The following is a 12876-nucleotide window of genomic DNA, read 5'->3' as shown; positions in this document are numbered from 1 at the left end:
ACTGATTTCTAAGTCAATAGGACTATTCAAATTTATAGTTACTTGCATCTGTAACAGACGACAGGGCCAGGATGACAGTGTAATCATGATTCAGAATGTTACAGCCATGTTTGCACTATAGTAATGTTAGTGAAGTAATCATAAGCATTGATTAAAAAACCTCTTTTCCCCGTCCGCACTTATGCAAATTAACAGCATAAAAACCTCGCAGAGTCTAACAAATGCTGAGGAAAAGCATTTAGGATATTTTCTCTCTTGGGAATGAGCTTAGGAGGCAGGAGAAAGCAAAGGGAGGGAGACATTTTGTTTAAGATGCTGCAAACAAAATAACGCAGAAGGATAATTTCTGCTTTGAGACACATGCACAGCGATCAGGTCACCAGTTGCTTGGCAACGAGCAAGAAGCACATCAGAATTAGAAGATTCCAAAATAATTAATGACAAGCAGCACCTCTGGGGGGGGAAAAAAAGGCTTGTCACTAGTATTCATAAACCAAAGCTTCTCCCCCTCCCCACAATCAACTATACTCATTGCAATTCATTTGTGATGTTATGCAGAAAAATTCACCTTTATTTTTTATTTTTTTTTAAATTCTGAAGTCTCAGTCTTTTTTTCTACAAAAATAAACTGCAGCCTCTTTTTACTCAACAGCCAACAGCAGTAACAGCTGAAGAAGTAGCTGAGACTCTGAATCACAACTAGAGGATCAGCAGAACCATGACCTCCATCAACCATGGAGAAAGAGAGGAGGAGGAAGGATGTCCTATTAACCTGTGTATGTTACTCCCCATCTCACATCCTCAAACGAAATGCATGGAAAAAGCCTGTTAGTGCTCACTCAAACTGGACATGAGAGAATGGGAAGCAAGTGTCAAGGGAAATATTTAATTTATGAATTGGAACATAAACAAAAAACCTACACAGGAACAAAAGCCAAATTAAACCAAACCCCAAACAGTTACTCCTGCAAACCCTGAAAAAGTGTTGAAGCTTGACTTGCTCAGGCAGGCAGGTCCAGGCTGGCAAGTCCAGGTGCCTCATCCTTCCACAAAGCAGGGAAGTGCTTTGCAGGTGTGAGGCCAAGGACAGAGGCTCCACAAAGAGTGGGCTGTCAATGGCCTCCTTCAGGCAAACACTGTAAGGACTGCAGCAGTACATTGAGCACTATTTCTCTGTGTCCTCTCCTACCCCTACAGTGAATGTGGAGGTACTCACAACCTCCACTCAGCCAAAGCCCAAGGAGATGAGATAACAAGAGGCTTACATCAAACCTACAGCAGTGACCACCACAATGATATCTTTTGACAATGTCAATTGAGATGGCCTTACCCCCATCTAAGCTTCGAGACATAGTATAACGTTTACTAGAAGAGCGCTCAAAGTAGGGTGCAGGACGGTCTATGAGGGCACTGGCTCTTCTCGTCTGGGCCTGTGTCCGGCCACTGTAGCGAAACTTGGAGCCCAATGTAAGGAACTTCTTTGGAGGTGCTTCTGGCAGCAGGAGCCTAAAACACACCAAGCAGTGCACCCATTACTCCGCCTCCTCGAAAAATCAGTCCACTATTTCTGCAGAGGAGAGAAGACAACTGTTGGGTATCACTCTCCATCGTAACTTGTGCCTCACAGGTCTGCATCTAAAAGGGAATCAAAGGATGCTCCTCACGCAGCATGACAAAACTGCTTAGCTAATGCATTTGAAGAGCTGAGTTCTTCCTTAACAGGCAAGAACCACCCAGTCCCTTCCTGCTTGAAAATCAGATTTATTATTTTCTAATCACCAAAACTAAAAATAAGTTATTCCTTGTATTAGGGACCCTGATCTGGGCTGAATCATAGAATGGTTTGTGTTGGAAGGGACCTTGAAGATAATCTTGTTCCAACCCCACTGCCACCGTCAGGGATGCCTCACCCTAGAGCATGTCACCCAAGGCTCTGTCCAACCTGGCCTTGAACACTGCCAGAGATGGAGCGTTTACCACTTTTTTGGGTAACCTGTTCCAGTGCTTCACACTCCAGATTTGAAATGGTGCTGCTATACTGAAGACAGGGCCAGAGCAAATGTCCAGTGTACGCCAGGCAGTATTCACTCCCAGGGGAGGCAGACATTTTTCAGGTTAGAGCCTTCTCATCTTCTCTATTTTGGCTATGTGAATTTGCCATTCCATTTGCCAATGGAAAAAAAGCCATTCTCGTGCTATGAAGTTTATGTTTTAGACACTGTTTTTCCATTAAAAATCAGAAAACACCCCAAAAATGCACACTCAATTTCTTTTTAGATCTTTTGCTGCTAAGACTGCATTTCATATGAACATACAGACAGGCTGAACCAATAGTTTTAAGAAAAAAGAGAAATCTTTCTGTCTTCCCAAACATCTTTAGAGAGGTTCCTAAGCACTGGAAGCCCTTTCACATCACTGAAAATCTCACCCTTTTGAGCTTCCATTGTTAAGTATCTCTTTACTGGCTATCTTAGCATAAACAAATTACAGCATTTATTCCACTATCCCAAACTTTTCTCAGGTCCTCTTAGATGTCAAAAACACAGCTGCACAATTCCTCAGTAATACAAAAATGACAGCTATGGATTGGATATTCTGGGTGACTGCAAATACACCACTGAACACTGTCTGTATTTTCATTTGAAATTAAATATATATATTTCTTTTAGACTCTTACCCACATCCCCCAGTAACTTTCCATGTAAGGTGTTCTCCCTATACAAGCATATGTGTGGAAGTGCAGCAGATTCCTTCGTCTCTTTAATTATAGCAGCTGATAATATCATGACACAGATAAAGCAAAACAATTAATTGGGACCATATGGTGATTTTAAACAGTATCTATCAAAACAGTATGAATAATTTGGGTGAAACATTTAAAATTTTGCAATAACCTTCCCTTGTCTGCTCAGAGATGCTTCATGATCAATAAGACAGTTTGATTTGAAGGGGTTTGCCACTGCTGACAGAACTGGTCTTTTCTGTTGCATTCTGTATCACACCTTTAGGAAAAGAAATCCACATACCTGAAAAATGTATGGTGCTCAACGCACACTTTCCATAAGCGCTTTGCAGCACGATGATTTGGCAACTTAAACCCAATAGTGCTTTCAAACTGCTCAAACTAGGCAGGAAAAAAAGAGAAATTTTAGAGAAAGAAAAAAAAAAAAAGGAAAACAATACATGCTGTGCATTTATTTTTAGACAGTGTACACAGGATCATCTTCATTTCCTCCATCTATATCACCTTACTGCAAGGGTGTATATAACCACATATATACACATCCTATAGACTACCATGTCTCGGAAGGAAGCTGTGAGTAATAATCAATGAGAATGTTTTTTTGGGGAAAACCCAGATAACGAGCAAGAGGCTTTTGATGGTGACAGTGATGTTTTATGCCCTACAGTAACAAAGATGACTTGGGAGACTTCTGAGAAAAACATCATGTAAGTGGTTTAGCCCTGTTGTTTTAACTTTACCAGTAAACAGTGGGAAACCTGCTAATAGTCTGGAGGGTGGCAACAGTCCCCAGGGACTGATGTGCTCTCATGCAGCCTTAGATTAAGGAGATTTACAGTGAAAGAACTACAGTTAGTAAATCACAGTGTTTTTAGCTAATTTATCTCCTGGAGAGGATAAGGAAAAGACAGGTAATTGAGAAGAGTCGGCTGGGGATACTAAGAGACCTTTGTAGGTTGTGCTACAGATTTATATATTCCAGAAGCAAAAGCTGTGCCAATTACAACTACTGTAGCAAGCTGATGGCTACATGCAGATAGATGAGTAGGTGAAATAGTGTTGCTGCAATTGGGGAAAGAAAGGCAGAAGAGCACTTGTAGGGAAGCCTGGATCCCCTATGTGGAGTTGACAGAAAGAAACAAGGCAGGAAACAGCAAAACAATAAACAAGAAACAAGTGACACATGGGATCATGAATCAAATTATCATCAAATGTGATTTGGGTAGAGACTGCACTGATTATTTTGTATAATGAAGTATGACCTGGTGACAGGTTGCCACATACCAAGACCAGCAGAGCTCAACAGGCTTCAGCAGAGGAGAGCTTGAGTGCAGGCACTGGGAACAACACTGGCTGTGTGCTTTGGTTTTAAAACCAAACTCAAGACCCGGAAGTTTTCAGTCCCTGGGACAGGCAGGGGGCCCCAGGAGATTTTCCAGGTCACTTATGAAGCCAGTTCTAGGGACACTGGCTCAGATCCCAACTGCCATACTGTACTAAGGAAGAAATGCCAGTCCTCATCCAGGCCATTTGTCTCCTGCTATACAGCTCCACCCTCTAAAATGGATATGGGTTTCCCACCTATCGCACACCGGTTATTGTACCAGCACTTAAAATGGAGATGTTCCTTTGCCTGTGGTGATCCTGAACTCCTCCTGGGATTTTTCCTAAGATTTATGATTTTATCTATGGGTTAACACACGCTCAATCCATGAGGTAGGTGTTTGCTGTGCATCGGGCTGAGCCACGAGAGGGCACTCACTGTACAAGATTTCAATACCCTTCTCCAGAGCCAGGCCAGGAGCTCCAGTGGGGCTGGGGAGGGCTCGTGTGGAGCTACCAGAACTGCTCAGCGACAGATGCCTGGCTGCTTTTTAATCAGTCACTGGATTTCTGTTCCAACTCCAAATGTACCGGTCTGATACGCTCATAAAATCTGGTATGACCTGTCTACATCTCCTAGTGGGCAAGATGAAAGGATGTTAATTTAACATACAGTGTGAAGGTGGATAACAAGCACCCTGTAAATAAACAATGTATTACTTAAATTCCTGAAGTATTCATAATATGGATGAGCTTTTCATATGCAGATGGCCATACTTTATGTTAGTTCACGGATGTAAACATAAAAACACCAAAGAAGGTTTTACCTGTATTTTAAATAAAGTATTTACCTAATCTTTCCAAAGAAAATCAGCACAAAACATGTAAACGGAGAGGAATATTAAGGGCTTGTAAGACATGACAAATCAGCAAACAGAACATGGGCTTTTTGAAAAGGTTGATTCACTAAAGAGTGTCCTTACCTCCCCCGGTCGGATTTTGATGTAGAAGTTGTTCCTTTTGTAGGAGATTTTCAGAACCTTTGGCCATGCAAATCTATTTATTCTGAGTCTATCTCGATATATTAAAAGACCACTTGCACAAACTCCTAACATGATTTCCACTCCTTCAGAATCCTGGAAAAGCAAGTAATGCACTTTGCTAAATACTTCTTTCCTTACATCTTACAGTACTACAGATTCTTACATACTGTGTTTCTATCTGAGCTATGTCTTTTTAATGCATCAGCTGTAGTGACCTGATTTCTGAGAGCTACCCTACTCACTGACTGCATTCATGCAAGTAATAGTAAGGTCGGGCAGGAAGCGTTGTGAATGTTTCCTTATATTTTACAAAGACTCTAAAAGGAGGGGAAAAATTTTAGATGCTATTAAAAGAATGATATTAACTATATAGCAACATTTTATTAGCATAACAAAAAAGTGTTATTAGCATAAATACCAGATTGAAAGTAAGTGGGACGGCATGCAAATTTACTTCTCCTGGCATCATTCACCTCTATGACTAAGCCTTGTGAATCCATAGATAGATTTTTCTCCCATAGTTTGCTGGTCTTGGCTTTCATTTGTTTGTTAGTTTCTCTAATGCTGTTGTGCCTATGCTTAGTACTTTCACTTTGAAATGTGCAGAAAGTTAGGCATTTAGATCAGAAAGATTCTTTCAAAAGTGTGTGACCATGCCCGTGCTATAACCCACGTTTTGACAGAGAAGCTGTAGGTCAGACACATTAGCACTACAAAAGATTTGGCCACAACCTTGTCAGAATATACTCATAAATATGTATTTTTTAAGTAAAAAGTACACATTTCTCTTTCCTTTAGAAGATTTCAACAGTCTAAACTCAGTCTTCACTGTTTGTTATCATCGCTAGCCTGTATAATTCTGTGGGGTTTTTTATTTAGCTGAGTGCTAATACTGCTGGAGAAAAAAAGGATCTACCACCTTAGAGCACAGTTCTTCAGCAATTATTTTAAAATAACTTAAAGTTATAAAAGCCCAACAACAGAAGCTATGAAGATGTCACCCTATTATAATCGTGAAATGAATTTGTCGTTTTCCTTTGGTTTTCCTGGCAAGCCATCTTTTAGGCACACAGGGAAAATCTGGTTACATTTTAAGATGAACACAAAGGCACGCATGGCCAGTCATGATGAGAAGGCATATATAGCACAGATCGAAATGCAAAAAAATACATACCCCATGTATGTTTTAAAATCGGAGACACAACACAGAATTAGTGCCTCAAAGTCACTCCCGTGTTAGACAACAAACTAAGAGAGGATGCATGTTCCAATAATCATAGAATCACCCCTTAAAAGTAGATTTTTTCTAAATAAATCTCTCATGTGGCATCACTGTCAGATAGTACATATAAAAGACAAAGCTAATTTTTTTTCAGTGGTCTTTAGTTTCAGTTTTCTAAGCAAAACATAACGTCTAAATACAGTAAACACATTCTGAAAAAGGAAGTCTCATTGCCAGCAATCCCACTGTATGGCCAATGCCTGAAATGCACGTGTGCTCACATGCAGCACACAGATGCAGGTGCTAGGGGCTCCTTTCGATACACTTTCTCAACAGTTTGTTGAGCAATGCCTTCTTCCTTTATCCCCACCTTTGCAGTAGATGTAACTCCATTCAAGGCTTCTGCTACTTGTCAGTGTCAAAGATTGCTTTTCAACGTGAATACTTACCACTGATGTAAAATGAAACCTGAATAAAAGAATTTGGCTTTTTTCAGGAGTGATGTGGTTGCACGGAAAACTGTTAGTCCTAATGTCGGAAGCACCAAGATGCTGAGCTGCACATCCCCACAGCTCTGCATACAAATGGGGGTTTATCAGAGTGGTGACAGCCCAGAGAGCAAATCTGTCTATTTAAACACATTTTTTATCATAGCATAGTGATGGGTAATTGAAAAGTAGTTTTAACAGCAGCTGGTGAGTCCAGCATCTGTTGAATACCTAAGATATTGGCACAGCCTTAATGAATTGACATTTATATAGAGACATCTGCCACAGCATGATTTTCAAAAAGGCATCCACAGAGATATTTGCCCCACAGCCTGATATTATCAGATCTCACAGTCAGACCCAATTAAAACTAAACATTACTTCTCACGCAGTCTACTTTTGCCACCTTCAGATCAGTTTCCAAGATTACCATTGCATTTCTTAACCCACAGACAGACCCAATTTGGTTGCCACTTAGAATCATAGAATTGCTAGTTTCTTCAGCTTTTGTGATTCAGAACATCACTTTAGAGAGAGATTGGCTTGTCTACCCACTTCTCTTTTCATAAGACAAAAATAAGACTGGATACTAATATTTTCTAGGAAAAAAAATAAAACTCAGGATATCCTTTCTTAAATTCCAGAGCCTTTCTCCAATAACCTGAAAAAAAATCCCTAGGCCTTAATGCTATGCTACGTTAAATTATCAGTAACAAAGTCTGCAATGTATTTAGAACAGGAACTCACTTTGCTGCTGTTCTGAAGATTTCTTTGTGTTAGAAAAAGAATGCTGAAAAAAAAGCTACTGAGCGACATTCACCAGTCCGTTTCTATCTCTGCTCCAAATGTGCCTCAAGATTTTGCGCCTATCTGCAAGACAGAGGGAAGGCAGTGGCATGCCTCCTGGCAGAGTGCTGCCTGTTGAACCATGCCCAGATTTTTCATTTTCAGTGAAGGCAATTAACAGAACACAAAAGATTGCCTTGGATTCTGTAACACACATGCACGGCTCCTATGAAATGCCCCAGGGACACCGTTGCAAACCTTTTCAAGATCCAAGCTGCAAATTTATCTTGGTTCTTGAAAGGATCTGCTGCAGCACAAAACCAGGCTCACAATAATTTGACCTTTACAGAAAATGCAGCACTTTCCACAGCTCAGGATTCTTTGTTCAGCACTCATTTGTTAAGGATGCTAACCTTGAAGATGTTAAAATCCATTAGCTTTTCTCTGAAGAGTGAAGAAAAATAATCATTTATTTTGAAAAAAAAAAACCCACAAAGAAAGGAAAACCAGACAACCAACACTATTCTGGTAGGTGGCTCTCCCAAGCCACAGTAAGAATGACAATGTTTTATTCATAACTTAACCTGCCAATGATCAGAGAAACTACTTTATCATGGGAGAATGCTTCCAGTGGAATTACTGCCCTTCCAGTCAAGTGCCAGACCACACTTCAAAAGACAGAGAAGCAACTGTGTCCCCATTATGATCAATCTGATTAGGTTCCCAGCACAGCTAAATAATTGCCTGAAAGTCCTCTGCAGTGTTAGAAATGATCTAGTTAAGATACCATCGTTGGCTATTAAATTAGAAAATCAAATGACAATTGGTCACTCTCTGCACAGCTTCTGAAATCCTTCCTCATTACTCTGTTCACTCAGAATTCTCCCAAAGGATCTGCTTGTTTAATCAACATGAAAGGTTCATGTGCAACGTCCTCCAATCTATAGGCTAAGTTATGTTTCAGTTACAAGATATATTTATGCTTATCCCATGAGTCACCTTTCTTTGTGTTGACACATGATTTATCCCACAAAATGCCTGTCTAAAAACAAGAAGAAAGAATAAATCATGGAGTCCATGCAGACTCAAGTGCTATGCCACAGGATAAAGATGACTGGTGGAAGAATTGGAGTACATACCTTTGCATGATGGAGATCTACTCCATACATTGACAGTTTTTTGGCATTCTCCAGGAAATGCATCTCAGCCTCTGCAGGTGTCATTCCCCTGAGGAAAAGGAACCAATGTAGCATCATTATCAAGGAAACAGAATCCAAAATAAAATCCAGCAGCTGGAAAACATTTTCAGCCTTACAGAAGCAGCACATCCATTAGGTAGCAAGGGTACCCTACCAGAGCCAAAGCTCTGGTGCAGACCCACACTGACACCTTCTGCTTACCTGTGGCTCTTGTGCAGCTCGATCACTTTATCCTCCAGCTCCTTAGTATGATTCGGAGCAAAGCGAAATTCGCTGATGTAGTCGCTGCCGTACTCATCGGGGTCATAGTCGCCAAGCTCTGACTGCACGGTGTAGGAGCCCAGCAGAGCCAGTGTGACGAATGAGCAGGGCAGCCGACCTGACACAATGTCATCTCTCAGCTGCAAGCAGAGGTAGTACCTGCAAGGAGCACAAGGACAGCTCAGAAAGTGCTCTTTCACCAGTGCCCCCAGAGGAGCATCACCCAAGCACCGGCAAGGGGCCTCAGTTGCTCTACTAATCTGCAGAAAACTCCCAAGCCCAGAGTTCTTCAGGTGTTAACAAGGATAATAATGATTTTTTTTGGAAAAAAACCCAAAACAACAACCCAAAACCCAAACCAAACCTTGCCTATCTTATGGGTAGCAATGCCTAATTTTTCTTTATAAAGAAGTATGGAGATCATAGAATCATAAAATGGTTTGGGTTGGAAGGGACCTTAAAGACCAGCTAGTTTCAAGACCTTCCACTAGACGAGGTTGCTCAAAGCCTCATCCAACCTGGCCTTGAACACTTCCAGGGATGAGCAACCACAACTTCTCTTGGCAACCTGTTCCAGTGTCTCACCACCCTCACAGTAAAGAATTTCTTCTTAATATCTGTATCTACCCTCTGTCAGTTTAAAGTCATTTCCCCTTGTCCCGTTACTACATGCCCTTGTAAAAAGTCCCTCTCCAGCATTCTTGTAGGCCCCCTTTGTGTATTGTTTGGTGACATAGATGGAGAATAACTTTTTAACCATCCCATGTTTCTATTATACATCACTAAGATATATAGCTATCTCATGATACTTTTAAGGAGAAAAAATAATTAAAGCCCCTAAACACTGTTAACTGAACAGGTGCTGAACTCCAAGCATACAAAAAATATTAAGTTGTCTCTTTAGCAAACTGTTGAGCTTTTTCAAAAATACATTTAAAGAGTAAATGCTGTTAAAAACACACTGATAAGCAGTGCAAGGGATCACCAAATAGAAGAAAACTGGAAAAAGGGAAGAGCATTGGCTTGGTGGTGAAGACACAAGAGTTCCCAAGGGAGATTTGAGGGTGACATGAGGGAAAAAACAATCCTTTCTTTCGGAAGACCTCTGTTGAAGTGTGAATTCTTGGCACACTGACTTTCTGTGCAGTGCCTAGCACAGGGAACCTCTGATCTAAGCCAAAGGCTTCATGCTACCTTAAAAGCAACAAGCAGTCCACAAAGCAATGAAGGTTAAAAATATCCACAGGCTGCAAAATGTTATAAAAGGCTACGGAACAGTTTCCTGGTGGCACAGAACCCGCCACAGCTCAGAAGTTTTCCTACGATATACCAAGGAGGAAACCAGGTGAGTTTTTGTTCTTTTTCTTTCCTGTGGTTGCAATCTGAACACAAAACCGGAGAACAGAGGGGCAGACTGCAGAGCTAAGTGTCTTGGATAGAAAGGAGGAGCCATTCATTACCACCATGCTCCTAATACCGTGCACATCAATTGCTTACCTTGTCAAATGACATACAAAATTCACATGCACGCTTATCCTCATCCTACTTCTTTCCTTTCACAGTTATGACTGTACTTACTTACAATAACAACTTACTACCACTGGCAAAAATGGCCATCAGGCAACTTTGTGAAAATTAAACTCAACACTCAGGAATATGTATTTTGGAAAAGCTGGGGTTTTATGTTAAATTACACGTAAGTCTTAGCTCAGAGGACAGACCCTATTCACAGTGTCTTTTCTGCCAAAGCACTACATATTTTCCATAGGCTCGTAAGAGAAAGGAAGCCAACGGGAATACAAAACTTTCCTCTTCTTAGATAATTAGAGTTTAAGCACTACTACAAACAACTTTTAAGCCCCTTCTAGAAAGGTATTTAATGTTTTAAACACCTGGTAATATCTTCAGATAGCTGGGCAGGGTCTGGAGGGTAGAATTTCACATTAAAAGCAAACTGCCAAGCACCACCTGGAAAAGAACACAGATTGACTGAAAGAACACTGTAAGTGCAAACAGAGATGCTCCTGCTGTTCTATTACCAGCAAACTTTAAAATACCCCAGCCAAGCAGTTCATCAGAACAGGATATAGTATCTTTTGCCCATATATGACTCTGAAGATACTACTTTTCCGTCTCCCAATTACAGTATTAGATCATATTTTACAGCTCTTTTCTTATTTAGTAAGATTTCCACTGAAGCGAGGTTCCTAAGGGAGCAGGAATTTATTTCTAGCACTAAAAAAATCCTCAATCTGAAAACAATGTTATATTGGATTTAACCACCTGAAAACACAGCCTATACAAGCTTTAAAAACTAGCCACCCAAAACACAGAGGTGCTGGAAATACTGCAGGCCAGAGTACAAATGGGGTCTGCGGTGGGGCGATAAGCCAAGGTCTGGCTTCCCAAAGCAGCTCACAACATCCTCAGAGTGCTGCCTCAGCACATAGCTCCCTGTCTCCAGCAGACATAAATTACTGTGCAGACAAAACTGCAAGGACAAACACAGAGAGCATGACTGAAAACCAGTACGTAATGCTAAGGAATTCTTATTTGGTTATTTCAGTAAGTTTAGGTGACCCATGGGATGGATACTGGTTTGTGCCACCACAGGGTGTGAAATTTTTCATGGAGCTGTAGTTCTAAATGTTGTAAAGAAAGAACAGCAAGATTAAAAGAAAACTGAAAGAGTTAAACACAGTATGTAAATATAAAAGCTATTCTGAAAAAGTGTCAGGTTATACTGGCCCACGTCTCAAATGCAAATAGAAAGCAGTAACAAAAGTCCAAACCACAGTGTTCTTACAAGCAAGGCAGTGCCTTTTCAGTACAAGGCCTGTGTGGTATATACCTCTTACAGGTACTTCTACCACATAAATTACAGCAGTGAAGAAATATGCAGTGAAGAAACCAAAGCCAAAGTAATGACACTTCTTTTTCCTGGAACACATTGATGTCAAAGTACAGATCTAACTAGAAATAAATAGATATCTCTTGATATCTATTAGGCTCTCTAATGAGGAAGCACTCATGAATGCTGTGAAAATCAGGAATCTTTCTTATAAATCTGACAGGGTAGAGGTTTCCCATGATTCTCAATTCAGTGGCTCCGTGTGCCTAGGTACCCCCTGAAGAGGTTTGAAAGTGTATCTGCTGTACTCCCACTGGGAACTGAGGTGGGAGTGGAGCCATGGCCCAAAAATCTATTCCTCTAGCTTACACAAAGTAAATCTAACCTGTGATATAGCCTGTCCCAAAGCACGGGTGGTTAAGACACCAGAGCAAGAGGTCTTGACCCCCTCCACTTATACAGGTTTAAATAAAACCTAACGCTGTTTTATACAGTGTTACACTTGCTGTGTGTTATAACTCAGTCTCCTTTCTCAAATATTGGGATGAAATCCCTGTGGCCTGCAGTGGAATAATGGATATCTGAGTGTTGTACAACTCAACCAGCATTTAGCAGGATCATATATTTGTCTTTTGGAAAGTGTCATGGGTAATCGCCCTACTTTTCTACCATCATCCTGTTCCAAACTCCTGGGGTGAACTGTACAGAGCAAGCAAATTATTGCTGTCATCTTCTGCAAATGCATCTGTCCCCTCTGTCAAGTCCAGGACAAGACTCTTCTGCCCTCGTTACTCTCTTGCTGTCACAATCTTTCATTGTCCATCTCATGGCTAAGGCAGATATTAAATGCATTTTAAATCAGTGGTGTGGAGCTGAGCTGCTTTATTTGCATTGACCATCAGCATAACCTGACTCATCAAGGTCTACATCACCTCGCTCTCCATCTTCTCACGAGATTAA

At 40.9% G+C, this 12876-nt stretch overlaps 1 protein-coding gene across 1 annotated transcript in view; it reads right to left on the bottom strand.

Moving 5' to 3' along the window:
- EPB41L3 (erythrocyte membrane protein band 4.1 like 3) overlaps positions 1-12876 on the bottom strand; it is a gene marked incomplete at both ends in the record, with an annotated part of 65719 nt that overhangs the window by 23676 nt on the left and 29167 nt on the right. Inside the window, 6 exons of the mRNA XM_080610567.1 lie at positions 1331-1506; positions 3027-3124; positions 5050-5202; positions 8745-8832; positions 9006-9224; positions 10958-11033. Coding sequence (XP_080466693.1) covers positions 1331-1506; positions 3027-3124; positions 5050-5202; positions 8745-8832; positions 9006-9224; positions 10958-11033 — 810 coding nt within the window. The remainder of the gene's footprint in view (positions 1-1330; positions 1507-3026; positions 3125-5049; positions 5203-8744; positions 8833-9005; positions 9225-10957; positions 11034-12876) is intronic.

Source organism: Psittacula echo, assembly GCF_963264785.1.
Source record: "Psittacula echo genome assembly, chromosome: 2".
Taxonomy (NCBI): Eukaryota; Metazoa; Chordata; class Aves; order Psittaciformes; family Psittacidae; genus Psittacula; species Psittacula echo.
Note: the sequence above shows the minus strand (reverse complement) of the source record. Positions and strands in the feature narration are given on the sequence as shown.